Source organism: Capra hircus, chromosome 16 (assembly GCF_001704415.2).
Source record: "Capra hircus breed San Clemente chromosome 16, ASM170441v1, whole genome shotgun sequence".
Taxonomy (NCBI): Eukaryota; Metazoa; Chordata; class Mammalia; order Artiodactyla; family Bovidae; genus Capra; species Capra hircus.
In genome coordinates this window covers 67,552,458-67,572,249 of record NC_030823.1, presented here as the reverse complement: position 1 = coordinate 67,572,249, position 19,792 = coordinate 67,552,458, and the positions used below count along the sequence as shown (strand labels likewise).

The 19,792-nt window shown below is 41.6% G+C and overlaps 1 protein-coding gene across 1 annotated transcript in view; it reads left to right on the top strand.

The window, feature by feature from the left end:
- Positions 1-1,683, top strand: part of CENPF (centromere protein F) — a 64,561-nt gene extending 62,878 nt beyond the window's left edge. Inside the window, exon 20 of the mRNA XM_013970408.2 lies at positions 721-1,683. Within this exon, the coding sequence (XP_013825862.2) occupies positions 721-924 (204 nt within the window). The 3' untranslated portion in view covers positions 925-1,683. The remainder of the gene's footprint in view (positions 1-720) is intronic.

Sequence of the window (19,792 nt, the reverse complement as noted above, 5' to 3'; positions counted from 1 at the left end):
TATTTTTTCTCACTACTATAGAAACCTCAAAAAATCTCAATACTACCAGTGTTGGGTTACCTGGTAATGCACTACCCTCTCATCTACTTAAAGTCTCACATTTTTTGAGATCCCCCTTTCTCTTAAAAGGCAGGACATTGGAAAGGGAACTTACTTTTTTTCTGGACTTTAAATGGAAGGAGAATGATGAAAATGTTATTATGTGAGGAAGAGGCTCTAGGTCTTTTAAATGTTGTAAATAAAGCTTCCACCTTATGCAACTGTTATGACTCACTGGTACACATTTATTTGAATGATAGAGGATCAAGTAAGATAAATGGAAACTGGTTTGGGTTCTTATACAAATATTGAATGTTTGCCATTAGTCAAGCACCTTCTGGGCACTGGATGCAAAGGTAAAGAGGACATAGTCTTTGCCCTCAGAGAGCTTACCTTCTGATCTGAGAAGGTCACAGTGGTCTTCAGAACGAGTGTCTGGTCATTAGACATGTCAAGGAAAGCTTTGCAAGGTGGCCCATCAGAGGTGGTGTCTGACCCTTTTCTCTAGCTTCTCTGTTTAGGTGGGGGCCTGTTTTCAGAGAAGAAGAAATAGTCAAACCGTGTACAACTCCTAGAAGAATCGCACTTCAAATGTGATGACCTAAATAAGTACTTTTATTTTTCATGTTGTAGAAATGCGAATGTGATTTTAGACCTCTAACTGTCATACTTGTGTTGCAGGTCAAGGTTTCTCAGCAGAGCCCAGTGGATTCAGGCACTACCTTCCGAGATCCCACTGCCAGATCTCTCTCCATCAGTAATCTTCCTGAGAGAAGTCCAGCGGGCAGCCCCAGGGAGGGCCTGAGAGCCAAGCGAGGTCACCACGCCCCCAGCCCAGAAGCCAGCCTGCAGTCCAAGGGCAGCGAAAACTGTAGAGTCCAGTAGAAGAGCCCGTGTGTGTCAGGACTCCTGGAAGGTGGCAGTTGTTGAACAGAAAGCAGTGTGACTGTCAGCAAGCACCGTACCAGAGGGAAGAAAACAACTCCTTTTAAACAGAAATATATTGACTATTTAGATCCCCCCGTAGAAGAATTAGAAAAGTTTGGAAGCACTGATTACCTCTACATTGATATTCCTCTTCTGTAATGTAAAATAGTCCTGTATAAAGCATTTTGGCAATGTTACACTTAAACGGCAAGCACTATATTACAACTCCTGTTTTTATGTGGATTTTACACTAAAAAATGCAAGTAACATTTTCTTGCTTGCAATGGACAGCTCCCAGGAAAATGTAAACTTTTGCTTTATGACATTTCTTTTGTATAATGTTAGACATGGAATAATTTTAGATCAAGAATTCCTTTGAGTTGAGTAAAATGAAGGAAACCCTGTTACATGTTTTTCAGGAAAACATGCACGCAGATACATGTGTGGGTGTGTCCCCTCTTCCAGTGTGTTCTAAATCTCGGCTTACTTATGTAACCTGTTCATATTTGTGTGTGGTGTGGTGTGGTGGGCGTTGTGTGTTGATTTTCGATTAGCCTGGTTGCAGGCTCCTCAAAGGTATAGTATTTTGAGTTTTCTGTCATTGTGCTGTTTCTCTTCAAGGCCAGTTTGTTGTAGTGTTTTGGTAGGATTCTCATAAATGGTGATCTATAAAATATGGCATTTTTTCCAATAAAAAATTCAATTCACCTTTGTTTTCTGTACAAATGATTTCTAAATATAAATATGTTATGAAGTTTGGTACCATTTCTTGCTAACTTCAACAGCCTCTTATAAAAGTAAAAATGTTTTAACAAATGGTACTACTACATTTAGAAAACACATTCAGTTGTATTAAAAAGACATGGTTTGGAATGTGGGTCATGAAGATTATGTAGGCATATAATACATCCAGTCAGTGCCTAGCACATTGTGTGTACTCATTAAATCTCATCAGCAAGGTTACAAGTATGTGGTATTTTCCAGCTCATTTATGGATGACAAAGTTTTGTAAATATGCAGGCATTCTGAGCCATATCAATTCCAAAAACTCTGGAACAAGTCCTTGTGTCCTCGAATCAGGGTAAAGAAGTTTTCCAGGACATGAACTAGTAAAAGATAATTTGCTGTTGACTTTCAGTTCAGATTTATGTATAAACTTTGACAAATACTAACATTTATATTTTAAAATTGTCCTTAGCTAGGTGTCCTGTATTGCTGGATAATGCTTCAATAATATGAAGCTGCTTAGTATTCATCTGCTGAAAGTGATATCCTATCTTTCCTCCTGTTTCTTCAGTTGCTCGGGGTTGTGGTCTGGTGCAATATCCTTATCAAAAGTCATCCCAAGGCTGCCATGTGCTCAAGGGCATGGCCCAGAGGAGATATTACTAATACCAGGCCATCAACTTTATTGGCTGCCTGCAGTTATTGGAAGATTCCACTCAGCAGGTCTGGCTGGGTGGTTCCCTGGGTCCTTGAAAGCATCCTTTTGTTTTTCTTTTAATTTTTTTACTAGAGTATATTTGCTTTACAATGTAGTATTCTCTGTACAGTAAAATGAATCGGCTATGTATATACACATAATCCCTCCTTTTTGAATTTCCTTTCCATTTGGATCACCGCAGAGCGCTGAGTAAGAGTTCCCTGAGCTATACAGTGTGTTTTCATTAGTTATCTAGTTTATTCACAGTATCAACAGTGTATATATGTCAATGCCAGTCTCCCAGTGCCTCCCACCCCTCCCACCTTCCCCCTTGGTATCTGTATATTCTCGATGTTTGTGTTTCTATTTTGGCTTTGCAAATAAGATCATCTATGCCACTTTTCTTGATTCCACATATATTAATATACGGTATTTATTTTTCAGACTTACTTCATTTTGTATGACACTATTTCCGCCATCCATGTCTACAAATGACCCAATTTTGTTCCTTTTTATGGTTGAGTAATATTCCATTGTATGTAAGCATTTTGATCTTTTCCCAGGTGGACTATAGCTGCTGCTCCTTGTTATGGGAAATACTCAGCATGTCTTCCATTTATATAATTGTAGAGAATTGTTCACAGTAAATGGACAGTCAAGACGTTAAATATTTTTTTCCTTAAGCTAACAATACTTGTTATACTATGAGCTGAGTTGCATATAGGTCGTGGCTTAGTTGTTGTATCTGACTCTGTGCGACCCTGTGGACTGTAGCCTGCCAGACTCCTCTGTCCATGGGATTTGCAGGCAGAATACTGGCGTGAGTTGCCATTCCCATCTCATTGCATAGAGCATGAAAACTTCATATATTAGTCCTAACCCCGAAGTACCTGATAAGCCAGTTGAGTCACAAATAAGATCCGGTTGACAAATCATAGGGGAAAATAGACCAGGTCCAGAGATTAGGTATTTGATTCTCATTTGTACAATGACAGGCTCGATTGAGATGATTATTTTCCTCTTGAATATTTTGTAGGAACTGAGATGGCTCTTTGTATTATTGAGTTATCAGGAGTCCAAAGGGACTGCATCTTCAATAGAAAGGAATAAAAACCAACTTTGGAATTGTAGCCCAAGTGTCTTAAGGGTAACCCCTCAACTCTGTATACATACTAATTTTCTCCAAGATTTGTGATTTTTCTCATTCAATTCCAATCTATTTCTTTTGTTGGAACTATCAAATTTAGGTTTGTTTGAACCTGGAAAGTAGTCAGTATACTTCTTCCCAGGGGCTTCTAACTCTAGAAGGGGTGATCCGTTTCCCTTGCTAACTGTTTTTGTTTGAAAAGAGTTCTACTACCCTTAGGATGGCTCAGAACATTGATCTTGGAATTTCCAAGTTAGCTTTCCCAAAGCCATTCAGGCTAGGGCAAGATGTCATGAAAATAAGTGGGAATAAACTATGACCAATGTTTTTTTTTTTAAACAAGGATTATGCATTTATGTGGCTCTGCTGGGTCTTTGTTCCTGTGTGGGCTTTTCTCTAGTTGTGGCGAGAGGGGCAGGCTTCTCGCTGCTGTGACTTCTGTTGTGGAGCACGGGCTCTAGGGCATGGAGGCTCAGTAGCTGTGGTTCCCGGGCTCTAGAGCACAGACTCAGTAGTTATAGTACATGGGCTTAGTTGCTCTGCGGCATGTGGAATCTTCCGGATCAGGAATCAAACCTGTGTCTCTTGCATTGGCAGGCAGACTTCACCACTGAGCCACCAGGGAAGTCCTTTTTTAAGTCAGAGGTTTCTTATACCACAATCAGGAGTTGAACTAATCATTGGCACGTATTTTATTTCCCTTTTGTGGTTGACAAAGTGGATACAAGTGTTTCTTCAGCAGGACATTGGAATCAGTAGCTGCAAATTAACTGACGACTGAGGATAGTTGAGCTATGTTTTTTTCTCCTACTTCTATTCACAGAAGCTGCCTTCCCTTTAGAGAAATGGGCTTTACTGACCGGAGGGAACACTGAGGAGATAGAACTTGGGGAGCTTCGGAAGAACCAGGTCGTTCTAGTGAGAAAAGCCTGAGGACCTCACACTAGCATCCTCCCTCCGGGTGGAGCTGTGTATCTAAGGGCACTAGACACCTGAGCTGTGGCTCAGCCACTTAAGACGCTGTGTGGAAAGTTGTATTCATTTCACAAAGTGTTCCACATGTTTGCTCAGACCTTACACCTTCGTGAGGTAGTCATTAGGATCTCCATTTCATCCGCTAATATTAAGGAAGAGACACAGAGCTTCTGACGTCTGGAGAGAGCTTGTTAAGAATCATAACAATGGATCTCACCACAAGCTTGCAAAATGGGGATTATCCTCCTTGGATAAAAAATGACAGGGGCTCAGAGAGTTGAAGTATTTCAAACTTGGTTTCGTGAGCCGAGAGGCCACTCTTGTTTATACTGTGCCTCTCTGGGAGCAGGCTGTTCCAGAATAATTTTGATAGCACAGATATTCCTGTGATAGAAGTAGCTTTTCCATTTTGTGCAATGCAGATGTCTGTCCTTCAGTCTAGGATGATGGCATCTGGCTTGTGTTACCTTCTGTTGAATTTTCAAAACCTTAAAATGAGACTAGCTATAAATTTCAACTTGTAAAACTTATAACTACTAACACAATGCATGCATGTGTGCGTGCTAAGTCACTTCAGTCATGTCAGACTCTTTGAGACACAATGGACTGTAGCCCGCCAGTCTCCTCTTGTCCATGGGGACTCTCCAGGCAAGAATACTGAAGTGAGCTGCCATGCCCTCCTCCAGGGGATCTTCCTGTCCCAGGGAGGGAATCCACATCTCTTATCTCTCCCGCATTGGCAGGCAGCAGAGAGATAACTTTACCTCTGGCGCCAGCTGGGAAGCCCCAACTCAATGCATAAGCACTATTTAAAATGCATGTTTAATATAATGTAGACATTAAAAGTCAAGTGTCAGAATGCCTGGGCTCCCCATGTGACCTTGGGCCAGTTTGACCTTCACTGTGCCCCAGTTTCCTCTGGTAAAATTGGGAATAGTAATAAAGCCTGAGAATTCCAGAAAAAACATCTGCTTCATTGAGTACACCAAAGCCTTTGACTGTGGGGATCATAATAAACTGTGAAAAATTCTTAAAGACATGGGGAATACCAGACCACCTTACCTGCCTCCTGAGAAATCTGTGTGCAGGTCAAGAAGCAACAGTTAGAACTGGACATGGAACAATGGACTGATTCCGAATTGGGAAAGGAGTACATACAGGCTGTATATTGTAACCCTGCTTATTTAACCTATACACACAGTACATCATGGGGAATGTCGGGCTGGATGAAGCACAAGCTGGAATCAAGATTGCCGGGAGAAATACCCAATAACCTTGGATATGCAGACAACACCACCCTTACGACAGAAAGGGAAGAGGAACTAAAGAGCCTCTTGATGAAGGAGAAAGACAACATTCACAAAATGAAGATCATAGCATCTGGTCCCATAACTTCATGGCAAATAGATGGGGAAACAATGGAAACAGTGACAGACTTTACTTTCTTGGGCTTCAAAATCACTGCAGACAGTGACTGCAGCCATGAAATTAAAAGACGCATGTTCCTTGGAAGAAAAGCTATGACAAACCTAGATAGCATATTAAAAAACAGAGAGATTACTTTGCCAACAAAGGTCCATCTAGTCAAAGCCATGGTTTTTCCAGTAATTATGTATGGATGTGAGAGTTGGACCATAAAGAAGGCTGAGTGCTGAGAAATTGATGCTTTTGAACTGTGGTGTCGAAGAAGACTCTTGAGAGTCCCCTGGACTGCCAGGAGATCAAACCAGTCAATCCTAAAGGAAATCAGTCCTGAATATTCATTGGAGGGACTGATGCTGAAGCTCCAATACTTCGGCTACCTGATGCAAAGAACTGACTCCTTAGAAAAGACACTGATGCTGGGAAAAACTGAAGGCAGGAGGAGAAGGGGACGACAGAGGATGAGATGGTAGGATGGCATCACCAACTTGATAGACGTGAGTTTGAGCAAGTTCTGGGGGTTGGTGATGCACACGGAAGCCTGGCATGCTGCAATCCAACAGGTTCCAAAGAGTCTGACATGACTGAGCAACCGAACTGAACTGAATAAAACCTGGTGTGCTGCAGTCCATGGGGTCGCAGAGTTGGACACGTCTTAGTGACTAAACAACAACAACACTACTTCCTGATGCTGTCATGATAATCAAATTCATTGCTTACTATTTACTTATACAAATGATTTTACACTTAATAAATTGTTGGTTATTCTGTAGCTTCCTGAGCTTCCTGGTGGCTCAGTGGTAAAGAATCCGCCTACCAATGCAAGACACCCAGGTTCGATCCCTGGGTTGGGAATATCCCCTGGAGAACAAAGTGGCAACCCACTCCAGTGTTTTCGCCTGGGAAATCCCATGGAGAGGGACCCGGCAGGCTACAGTCGATGGGGTTGCAAAAGATTTGGACACGACTTAACAATCAAACAATTCTATATACAGATAATTACACAGGTGATTTTAAATTTTCAGTTTACAATTGTTAGATAAATCTGTTCATTCAACACTACACATTAATTTCAGATGAAGTTCTGTCCTACAAAATTCTCACCATTCTCAAAACCACTAATGCTTGTTTTGCAAATGAATTTAATCCCTGTAGACTTGTTCATATTGTTGAATTACTGATCTTGCAAATGTACTGTCCACTAGTTTTGCTTTTTCTTTGGCTCATTAAAAATACTCAAAGAAAACAGTTGCTGTAATTTTAATTACAAATGAGTTGTGTCGCTGAAGTTCATATAAATTGACCATTTGGAACTCAAAATACATTTCTTTACAGAAACAACATTACGAGTTGTGCCTAATTCAAGCTTAGAAAGTCAACTGAGCTCACACATAATAAATTAAAAATGAGAAATACTTCTGTTTCAGCTATCAGCACCTCCACTCATAGCATTGTTTTACTGGAAAAAAAATGTATTTTAAGCTTTGAGTTACAGAAACTCATTTTTCTACACCTCAGTTCTTTTTCTAGTACGTCCCACTCTTCCACCCGGTGTAGTGTTGGACAGAATTTTCTGTGGTTTCTGGAGAGTAATAGGTGTGCAGATTCTTGCCTGCCGCATTTCTAGCAGCAGTCTTTCCTGGTATGAAAGCCAAAGGGACTGTTTTTGTGTTGATTCTGATGCTGCAGCAAGATCGTCCTCTGTGATGTGGGTGTATTTATGTATGTAAATATTCTACTGATGTTTTAGAAAACCACAAGGAAACACGCATATCCCCAAACTTAATACATTTTTGTTGACTTGCAGATTGAATTCCAGCACACAAAATTCCCACCAGCCCTCATCCCCTCCAAACAAAGACGGAAGGAGATGAATAAGATGACTGTCCTTTGTTATTCCTCTCCTCTAGGACACCTTGAAGGTGATCAAAGGGTAATGTTTATATGTATACAAATAACCATACTTGTCAAGGGGAATCTTTGCAGTTTCAAATGCCTTATCTCATTTGATATTTAATAATTTTGTGAAAAGTGCTAGTTGCTCAGTCGTATCTGACTCTTTGTGACACCGTGGACAGTAGCCTGCCAAGCTCCTTTGTCCATGAAATTCTCCAGGCAAGAATACTAGAGTAGGTAGCCATTCCTTTCTCCAGAGGATCTTCCCAACCCAAGGACTGAATCGAGGTCTACTACAGTGCAGGCAGATTCTTTACTGCCTGAGCCACCAGGGAAGCCCAAGAATACTGGAGTGGGCCCTTATTTTGGCACTCAAGAAGACACCCTCCAAAATAGCCAAAAATGTTACAAAGTTTGTAGCAAAACAAAGCTGAGGTTCTAGACAATCTCCAGTCCAAAGCTCCTCATATATTACCATATACCTTCTAGTAGAGAGTAAAGGAGACCAAGAAGTCAAACACCATCCCGATGAGTTCTTTTTAGGATCCTATTCTGAACCCAGTGGTGGGGGAGTTCTTTTTTTAGGGCTCAGTACAACTCCACACCTAAGGAAAATGTGCTGTATTTAACTTCACTTAACGCTTTAGTCAGGAGAAGGCAATGGCACCCCACTCCAGTACTCTTGCCTGGAAAATCCCATGGACGGAGGAGCCTGGTGGGCTGCAGTCCACGGGGTTGCTAAGAGTCGGACACGACTGAGCGACTTCACTTTGACTTTTCACTTTCATGCACTGGTGAAGGAAATGGCAACCCACTCCAGTATTCTTGTCTGGAGAATCCCAGGGACAGGGGAGCCTGGTGGGTGGCTATCTATGGGGTCGCACAGGGTCGGACACGACTGAAGCGACTTAGCAGCAGCAGCAACGCTTTAGTCAGGAATGGTTTCTAGTAAAAGTTACACTATTGTAATCATAGGGAATTTCAATTTTTTCCACCTCAAAATTTCCTCCAATGCTGCTTTTGCAAGGAGGTAGGAAAATGGCAGCTTTCCGCAGTTACATGTTTTTAGGGAAATATTGGGATATTTCTGAGTTTTAAATGGGAGCTGATTCTCTGGGTGTTGAAATCGAAGCTCTAACCACGTGTACTGGCTGAGAGCCCTTGCCTTCTTGCTATCTCTTGGGCTGTCCATTGTCCTGGTTGCCACCTGCCTGTTGTGTTAATGGTCATCTTCTTGGACATGGGCCAGCAGAGGGTCATGAGCGTGCCTTGTGTCCGCCCACAATGCTTTGTCTCTATGCTGTTTATGGGCAGCCCACAACTTATGTATTCACAGCAGGCTGGTGGTCATTTTCTTCTGAATCATAGACCTGTGGGGAAGGAAAGAAGTGCTGCTGCTGATTTGTAAACTGGTGTAGTGAGTGTGGAGTCTTATTTTTCTTTGGAAACAGCCACGATTTGGAGCAGGTATGTGAGCTACACCTTGGCTCACTTAGGTTCTTTCAGAGGTTATATTCAACCTGTGAGACAAGTTGAAATGCCAGATGTTCATGGGCTTGCATATAACAGATCTTAATGGCAGAGCAAATAAATGGAAGATACCCATCATTCCTAGAAGTAAAAACAAGTTCTTATTGAGAAGATTTACTGAAGATCCCACTTACCAATCTGTTGTTATAAAAACCAGAAGCCCAAATTAGCATCCTAAATCTTATTCCAACATGTATAACAAAATTAGAATTTTTTCCTCCTTGAAGTTGTTATAAACTCATTGAGAATATATTGGTTTGCAGAGTCTCACACTGATCTTCCAAACATATTTGGAACGTTGTAGTCAATGAAGGCTGTAGTCAATGAAGAATTATTAATATTTTTAAAGCAAATTTAGTAAGTTAAAAATCAAATTATCCCCAGACAGAAAATTTTCCTTGTTGTGGTAGAGATGGTTGATTGCCTACTCAACTGCACTTCCACTTTCTTTCTTGCCAATGGAACCTGCTTTTGTTCAGATGCTGGGCAGCATTTGCTCAGAAAATATGGTCCCATTCCTAGGAAAGGAATGAAATGAGCATAAGCCAATTATGGTTATTCCATTCTCTTTTGCCAGAGATTAGTTATCATGACCACTCTAGAGTCACTGCTTCTGAGACCAGAAATAAAGCATTTCCAAAACACAGATGCCAGATCACAAAGGTGGGTCATTGACAACTATGTCAACCCTCTGAACCAATCTTGGATTTCTCGTCATGTCAGAAAATAAACTATTATATTTTAAGGTAACTTTCAGGAGGAAACTCTGTTACTCTGCCCACAAGCTTCCTGATATAATTGCAAAGCCTGTTTTCTGATTTTTGTTAGCCAGTTCCTGCACTCTTCATACTTTGTCTTTTGTCTGCTACCTGAGCAAGAGAGCCCTTTGAAGCTCATATGCCTAACAATCCTACTTTCTCCAGGTCTGTCATGAATAGCATTTCTGCCTGGATTGGCACAGGGTACCTGTCTGAAACCTAAATTACACCGGGGAGGACATAAAGAAAGTACATCACTTCCTAATGCTTTTTATTTTATCTTTGGCTGCGCTGGGTCCTAGCATGTGTGGGCTCTTCCTTGCGGTGCATGGGCTCCTCTTGTTGGGGTGCATGGACCCCAGGGCACATGGGCTCGGTAGTGGAGGCGCCTGGTGGCTTCTCTACTAGCAGCACTCACTTTAGTTGTCCCATAGCATGGGGGAGCTTAGTTCCCTGACCAGAGATTAAACCCTCGTCCCCTGCATTGGAAGGTGGATTCTCAACCACTGGATCACCAGGGAGGTCTCCCCAGTGCCTCTTAATGCTCATCTTAAAAGTCATTCATTACTCTATTGGGATTTCCCTCAATATCCAGTACAATACTTTGTATTGCATCCAATACAAAGTCCAAAAATCAAATGCCCTTGGGGGGCATCCATAACTTCTATTATGACAGTACAGTTTAATTATCTAGGTCTCCTTTATCACTTTGAAGATGAAGACATTGAGATCCTGAATAAGAAATTGTTTTCTCTACATCCCACACTTTGTCCTGAAACCTGCATTCCAGCTCCTCAGAATGGTGCTTTAAAAAAAATAAAGCATGTGACCAATGTGAATAATATTTTCTAGAAATGATCATTTGCAGCCCTCAAAGGAGTAGCAAGTGTGAACCACACCCAGAAAATTGGATCTTGAGTTCTACGCGGGTCGAATATCCCTTTGCTCTGTTCTGGCCTTACAGACAGGCGATTTCACTAGGAAAACCAGTAAGGAAGCCACGATTAGGATGCCAGCCACAGAGAGATGTATGAGTGTGTGTGTTAATGGAATCACTGCAGGGACAGACATACAGAGAATGAACCCTTAGTGTTTCTGGTGACAGAATCACAGAAGCTTTCCACCTCCTACACCAGGCTTTCCCCCAAGCTAATGCCTCTGTGTGCTCAAAGGCTCCTCTCTTCAGTTCAGTTCAGCCGCTCAGTCATGTCCAACTCTTTGCGGCCCCATGAATTGCAGCACGCCAGGCCTCCCTGTCCATCACCATCTCCCGGAGTTCACTCAAACTCACGTCCATTGAGTCAGTGATGCCATCCAGCCATCTCATCCTCAGTCATCCCCTTCTCCTCCTGCCCCCAATCCCTCCCAGCATTAGAGTCTTTTCCAATGAGTCAACTCTTCACATGAGGTGGCCAAAGTACTGGAGTTTCAGCTTTAGCATCATTCCCTCCAAAGAAATCCCAGAGCTGATCTCCTTCAGAATGGACTGGTTGGATCTCCTTGCAGTCCAAGGGACTCTCAAGAGTCTTCTCCAACACCACAGTTCAAAAGCATAATTCTTCGGCACTCAGCATTCTTCACAGTCCAACTCTCACATCCATACATGACCACAGGAAAAACCATAGCCTGGACTAGACGGACATTTGTTGTCAAAGTAATGTCTCTGCTTTTGAATATGCTATCCAGGTTGGTCATAACTTTCCTTCCAAAGAGTAAGCGTCTTTTAATTTCATGGCTGCAGTCACCATCTGCAGTGATTTTGGAGCCCCCCAAAATTAAGTCTGACACTGTTTCCACTGTTTCCCCATCTATTTCGCATGAAGTGATGGGACCAGATGCCATGATCTTTGTTTTCTGAATGTTGAGCTTTAAGCCAACTTTTTCACTCTCCTCTTTCATCAAGAGGCTTTTGAGTTCCTCTTCACTTTCTGCCATAAGGGTGGTGTCATCTGCATATCTGAGGTTATTGATATTTCTCCTGGCAATCTTGATTCCAGCTTGTGTTTCTTCCAGTCCAGTGTTTCTCATGATGTACTCTGCATATAAGTTAAATAAGCAGGGTGACAATATACAGCCTTAACGTACTCATTTTCCTATTTGGAAACAGTCTGTTGTTCCATGTCCAGTTCTAACTGTTGCTTCCTGACCTGCATACAGATTTCTCAAGAGGCAGGTCAGGTGGTCTGGTATTCCCATCTCTTTCAGAATTTTCCACATTTTATTGTGATCCACACAGTCAAAGGCTTTGACATAGTCAATAAAGCAGAAGTAGATGTTTTTCTGGAACTCTCTTGCTTTTTCCATGATCCAGCAGATGTTGGCAATTTGATCTCTGGTTCCTCTGCCTTTTCTAAAACCAGCTTGAACATCAGGGAGTTCACGGTTCACGTATTGCTGAAGCCTGGCTTGGAGAATTTTGAGCATTACTTTACTAGCGTGTGAGATGAGTGCAATTGTGTGGCAGTTTGAGCATTCTTTGGCATTGCCTTTCTTTGGGATTGGAATGAAAACTGACCTTTTCCAGTCCTGCAGCCACTGCTGAGCTCTCAAACATGGCTGTATGTGTCTTTTACACAAATAGGGCTTTAAATTAAAAAAAAAAAAAATCCTCAGATAGAATTTGTCAGAATTTAAAGAACTTCTCCTCCCAGACTCCTTCTCTTCATATGTACAACCTATATCCTCAACTTTGATTCAATTGATGAAGACCAGAACCAAATCAGAGTATGAATATCAACCTTTCCAAATCATTCCCAGGTATTCCCTTGAAGTAACAGTGGGTGAGAGCTCTACTATATTGCTTTGAGGAGAATTAATCACTTGACAGAGTGTTTAGAGAGAAATTTAATAGTGAGGTTAGTTAGAGGGTTACACCCACTGAAGATCAAGTAGAAATACAGATGAAGAATCCATGGTGGTCATTGCAAAAGCAAAATATATTTAAATATATTTAATTTTGTGTTTATTTTTGTTTATTTATTCTTGTGGCCACACCATGTGGTAGTTCCCTGACTAGGGATTGAATCTATGCTCCCTGCATTGGGCGTGCAGCGCTGCGACACCAGAGAAATCCTGAAAATATATTTTAAGTCAATATCAAAAATAACGGAATTTTGAAAATAGAAATATTGTCTATAAACTCACCCTAACTCAAAAATTATTTTTTAACAGAGATAGAGATATTAAGAAAACTCTTTTTCCTCATGTAACTTTTCATGACACACCATCAGAGAAGAGTTATTAACCACACACTCATCTTAGCTAGAGAGTTACCCACTAAGGTTTCCTCTCAATTCTGTTCTTAACTGTTATATATTTTTTAAGTTCAAAAGGATAAAAAACTCTTTTTTGTTTTCTGGTTTCACATACTACATTTCCAATTTAACTATGTTAAAGACTATGTTAGAGTTATCTAACTATGTTAGAGACTATATTTCTAGTCATTGAAGTAAATGAGCCCCAGGATTTAGGGTTGGTTGACTTAGATACCATGACCAGCTCACAGTAATTGGTAATGAATGTACTGCTGGTGGTGATCAGGAAATGCAGAAAGATACACAGTGAAGGAAGGGAAAAAAGGTGTGAAGGAGAACATTGAGCAGATGGGGAGGGACAAACATGGGAAAGGAATGCAGGCTGGGGGTCAGAACACACCCAGAGTCACTGGAGGCTTTCACAGTTACAGTTCAAGAACTGGAAGTTCAGTTGCATGAGAGGACTGCTAATTCTTGGCTGGGCAGACCTTGGACCCCCATCTCACAGCTATTACTTGCCAACACCCATTTCACAACTGTGAACTCATGGAAGCCACTCCAAGGCTCTATCCAGTGTTTAAAGTCTTCCTTCCGCACATACACACTTCCTTTTCAGACATAGTCAAAAAGCCTCGGCTTATTTAAAGAAGTTTAAAGTCAGGTTATTCCGATTCCAACTCTGATTTAACTAATAGTTGTAGCTCCCACCCTCACATTTCTGACCAGTGATGCTCTCCTGTATTGACTTGGAATGGTTTGCAGCCCTCTACCCTAGACTCAGAGGGTAAAGAGTCTGCCTGCAATGCAGGAGACCTGGGTTTGATCCCTGGGTCAGGAAGATCCCCTGCAGAAGAAAATGGTAACCCACTCCGGTATTCTTGCCTAGAGAATTCCATGGACTCATGGACTTCCAGGCTCATCTGAGCGTGGTAGGGCTACAGTCCATGGGGTTGCAATGAGTTGGACATGACTGAGTGACTTCCACATTCGCCACCCTAGTACAATTCTGAGAATTGGATTAGAAGTTTTAAGCCTTATATAACTTTGCAGGTATAGTAAAACCTAATGTATCCATTCTTCATTAATTTGGCACTTGTGAAAACGTCTTACATACTCTAGGTTGAGACCTGTCTGCACCATCTGGGAAGAACAGGCTTTCCAAATGGATTCAATTTACAACATTCCCAGCACTTACCAGCCTCATTAACCTCCCTGAGTGACCCTGCACCTGCAAGGCCTTTCCTTCAGGTATTTTGATTTTAATAATTTTCACCTCTTCCCTTTGTTCCTTTCATCTTAGGAATAATGACTGCTTATTGCACTTGCAGTCTCTGTAAACCCTTCGTGTTCTTTTGTTTGCTTTTTCGGTTCTGCAATATCTAATGAACAATTCTCTATTAAATTCATTCTGTTTAAATAGCTGGTGTCATTTCTGCATTCTGGTTGGACCCTGTGTGAAAGACCACACAGGTTCTCTGGTGTATATGGAGGTAATGGAAATATTTAAAATTCTCTATGTTTTCCACCTTTTAAATTGTTCACCAAATGTGTCTGAATTAGCGACATGTTCTAGAAATCCTTCTGCAACAATCTATCTACCAGGCTTGATGCTAATACCTCAAAACCAAAAAAAAAAAAAAAAAAAAAAAAAGTCCACCAATCTCCATTTCCAGCAGATGAGAGTTGATATGGTTCTGTGTCTCCTTGTCTCCTCACATCCCAGGAAGAGGGGATGAGTTGGAATGGGAGTATCCAAGTCAGTTCCACTCTAGTGACACCTTCCAAATCACAGGAGGGGGCAATGCAGGACATTATGATAATCATCTCCCCCAAGAAGCAGTGATCCTGGGTCTTTCTTGTTCTTGGCAGGGAAGGAGAAGCCCCAGGGGGAGCAACAGAATCGATTTAAATATTCCTTTCAACATTGCTCAGCATGAGGGCAGATGGGCTTTAGGAACAGAGACTTTGGCTTGAAGTTGGCTATTCTGAGGTCAGAGCAAAGTTTCTCCCTTGAGAACTTTTGTGCTGAGAGCAGTGCTCTTGTGTGTTTTTTTTGTTGTTGTTATTATGGAATGGTATCTTTTGCAGGGCAGAAGTTTTTAACTTCAGTGAAGTCTGATTTAACAATTCTTTGTTTCATGGGACATGTTTATGATGTTGCACCTAAAAAGTTATCACCAAATCCAAAGGCACATAGACTTTTCTCCCATGCTTTCTTCTAGAAGTTTTATAGTGTTCCATTTTATCTTTAGGTCTGTGATCCATTCTGAGTTAATTTTTGCGAAGGGTGTAAGGTATTCAGATTTTGATTTTTATCTGTATAACAGCCAGTTGTACCAGCACCATTTGCTGCAAAGACTCTGTCTTCTATATTGCGTTACCTCTGTTCCTTTGTCAAGGATCAGTTGACTGTATTCGTGTGGGTCAATTCTGAGCTTTATGTTCTGGTCCAGGTTCATTCAATTTTCAGAAAATGTTTATTAAGCAATTAATAAATAAAGTTTAGAGAATTCTGCTTAGGTACAAACGGGAAAGACAAAACCACTGTTTTCAGCAGCTCTCAGTCCTGATACATGCACCGTTCACAGAACAGCTTGGTAAATGATACAATGGAAATATACACAGCATACTAAGGGTTCCCAGAACATATAAAACATCCAACCATTTCTTCCCACGCAACTAAAATTTTCTTTCACACTTGCTCCTTGGAAGAAAAGCTATCGCCAACCTAGACAGCATATTAAAAAGCAGAGACATTACTTTGCCTACAAAGGTCTGAATAGTCAAAGTTATGGTTTTTCCAGTAGTCTTGTACAGATGTGAGAGTTGGATCATAAAGAAGGCTGAGCGTCAAAGAATTGATGCTTTCAAACTGTGGTGCTGGAGAAGACTCTTGAGAGTTCCTTGGACAGCAAGGAAATCAAAAGAGTTAATCCTAAAGGAAATCAACTCTGAATACTCATTGGAAGGACTGATGCTGAAGCTGAAGCTCCAATACTTTGGCCACCTGATGCAAAGAGCCCACTCACTGGAAAAGACCTTGATGCTGGGGAAAATTGAGGGCATGAAGAGAAGGGGGCCTCAGAGGATGCAGTGGCTGGATGGCATCAATGACTCAACAGACATGAGTTCGAGCAGGCGCTGGGAGATAGTGAAGGACAGGGAAGCCTTGCATACTGCAGTCCGTGGGGTTGCAGAGTGGGACATGACTGAGTGACTGAACAAAAGCAAATTTCTTCCCACCTCTGTCATGACTGTTTCCATTTGGGTCCCTGATACTATTATTTTTCACCTTGATTTTTTAAGTTGCTTTATAAAGTTCTCTGATGATGTCTTTGCCTTTCCATTAAAAGAAAGTAGAATTATGTCACTGTTCTGCTAAAAATCCCCAGTGAGCTCCCTTCTACCTTGTAGTAAATGTCAACGTCCTCTCCATGGCCTTCGTGAGCAGGATCCCATTGTGCTCCGGCCCTCATCTCCTAGTCTCACCCTCTTGTCTGGTCTGGCCTCTCTGACTGTTAAAGTGCCAGGTGCTCTTGTTTCAGTATTGGTTTTTGCTATGCTCCTTGCTGGGGAAAACCTTGCCAGATATCCACACACCTATCTCCCTCCAATTCCTTTAGAGTTTAATACAGTCTATGCTATCAGTGTCTATTACCTGCTTAGTATTTTAGATCTTCTTTTTCAAAAAAGTAATCTATGTCTCCCCAACAAATTCCATGAGGTTAGGGAATTTTATCTCTCCTCTCCCTTCATTCTCTTCTCTCCACTTTGGTGCCTAGAATAATGCTTGCAATATAATATAAACTCATAACATATTTGTGGAATGAGGGAGTAAAGGCAAGAAAGAGAAACAGGGACAATTTGGGGTAATCCCAGTAAACTATCAGCTTCTCAAGGAAAGAAGAGCTTATGCGTGCATGCATGCTCAGTAATGTCTGACTGTTTGACCCTATGGACTGTAGCCCACCAGGTTCCTCTGTCCATGGGATTTTCCTGGCAAGAATGCTGGAGTAGGCTGCCCTGCCCTCCTCCATGCGATCTTCCTGATCCAGGGATTGAACCTGTGTCTCCTGCACTACAGGCAGATTTTTTACCTGCTGAGCCATCAGCTGCTTCTGCTAAGTCACTTCAGTCATGTCTGACTCTGTGCAACCCCATAGATGACAGCCCACCAGGCTCCCACATCCCTGGGGTTCTCCAGGCAAGAACGCTGGAGTGGGTTGCCATTTCCTTCTCCAATGCATGAAAGTGAAAAGTGAAAGTGAAGTTGCTCAGTTGTGTCCAACTCTTGGCGACCCCATGGACCGCAGCCCATCAGGCTCCTCCATCCATGGGCTTTTCCAGGCAAGAGCACTGGAGTGGGGTGCCATTGCCTTCTCCGGCTGAGCCATCAGAGATGCCCCTAGAAGCTTATAAAAGCCATGAGTGATTCTTAGTGTTTGAGCATGAAATAAATGCTGAATAAATGAGGAATAACATACTCAAATATCCATTTACAGTTGAGAACACTGAGGTACAAAACTTTAGATGATTTCTTAAGATCTTGTACCCTTGTAGAGACAGACAAGGCATTTGAGACTACAGTGATACTTTTTTCTTTTCATTGCAACATTTTAAGACTATAATCTCTAAATAAGATGAACTAATTGAGTCAAGGGAATTAATTAAAAGCCAGGAGAGGACTTCATGGGTTAGAATGTTTCTCAGTAGGATTTTGAAGGAAGTGAGCCTCAATTATAAGGTACGGAAAAAGAGGTTTCTCCCTTCCAAATTCCCTATCTTGACTGAGAAATCGGCCACTGCAGGAGTGTGTGTGCACCAGAACGTCCTGACAGTAGCCTTGACAAGTGGCCACGGAGACTGATTGCCAATTAACAGAGCTAGGAAGGTATCCTAAGGAGTCGGACGCGACTGAGTGACTAAGTGCATGCTTGCACACACATTCACACACGTGAAGGTATGGGCTGAAAATGGATTTATCGCAAAGAGTCAGACATGAGGACATGCCTGAGTGACTAAATCTCTCTCTCACACACACATGAAGGTATAGGCTGAAAATAGATTTATCACAAAGAGTCAGACATGAGGACATGCCTGAGTGACTAAATCTCTCTCTCACACACACATGAAGGTATAGGCTGAAAATGGATTTATCACAAAGAGTTGGACATGAGGACATGACTGAGTGACTAAGTCACATACCCCCCCCCCCCACACACACGTATGGGCTGAAAACGGAGTTAGCAAGACACACAGACACACTCACGCATGCATGCACACACACATACACACACACACATGGGCTGAGTTAGCATCCTGTAAGGCCTTCTTCCATTTGCATGAAAAAGCAATGCTAGAAGATTAGGAACACCTGAGCAACCTAAGATGCAGAAGCAATTTTCTCAGACACGAGCTCTTCTCAGGGAATACCAGAGATGACCCAGAGAAAGCTATCCTTCTCAGGGTCCCTCTCACAGGGTCTCTCCTGACCCGTGCTGAAGATGCCTGTCCCAGCTCAGCCTTTCTGGGAAAACGTGGGAAAAGGGTGAGATGTAGCTGACTCTGCTCTCAGTGCTCTCCAGGGCAGAGGTGTACACTGTAGGGTGGTGGGAAGGGTCTGCATTAAGACCTCACTCAGTTCAGTTCAAGAGCAAGCGGCCACGGAACTTCTGTACCAACATCACAGATGCTGCCATTGGTGCTGATGCCGGTAAACAGGCATGGTTGTGTCTGATCTCTCCCGCAAATGGCATTTACAGCTTTTCTTTATATTAACTTTTTGGCTGAAAATATATACCATCAGAGAGCAAATAATGCTGACTTTCAAGATTTATGTAACTACTTTCATATACCTTTGACAGTTCTATCCTGTTTTTAGACAGTTACAAAAGACAACTGGATAGCAACCTGAACAACTAAGGGGTGTCTTGTGAAGTAAATAAAATACTAGGAAGTCAAAAGCTAACTACAAATGTTTTTACCAAAATTCATCAAGGAAGAAATGAGGAGAAATATTCTTTATAGTGATAACATGCAGTAAAAAGAAATGCTGCTTTTTTTTTTTTTTTCTGTTCAAGATTCTGGTTAACAAAAACTTTTTTTTAAAAGTTAATTGTCTATTAGTAAAGCATCACTGTCTTAAACATGTTCTGAATTTTCTCTTTAAATTTGCCACGCTTATCATTATTCAGTATACCTGATAAGTTCATTTTTGGAATTTCAGAAGCTTGATGAAATGGATTCATCATTCAATAAAGTACCAAGAAAGAATGGAACATTTTTAAATTGAATTCTGCTTTGCAGTTTCAGGCTTTTATACAGGTTACAAGAGAAAAAAATAATTTTCTCTCTAAGAGAAGCATCATGACACCACATCTCATCCAATATTTATACCCTAAGGACCTCTGAGTAAGTCAAC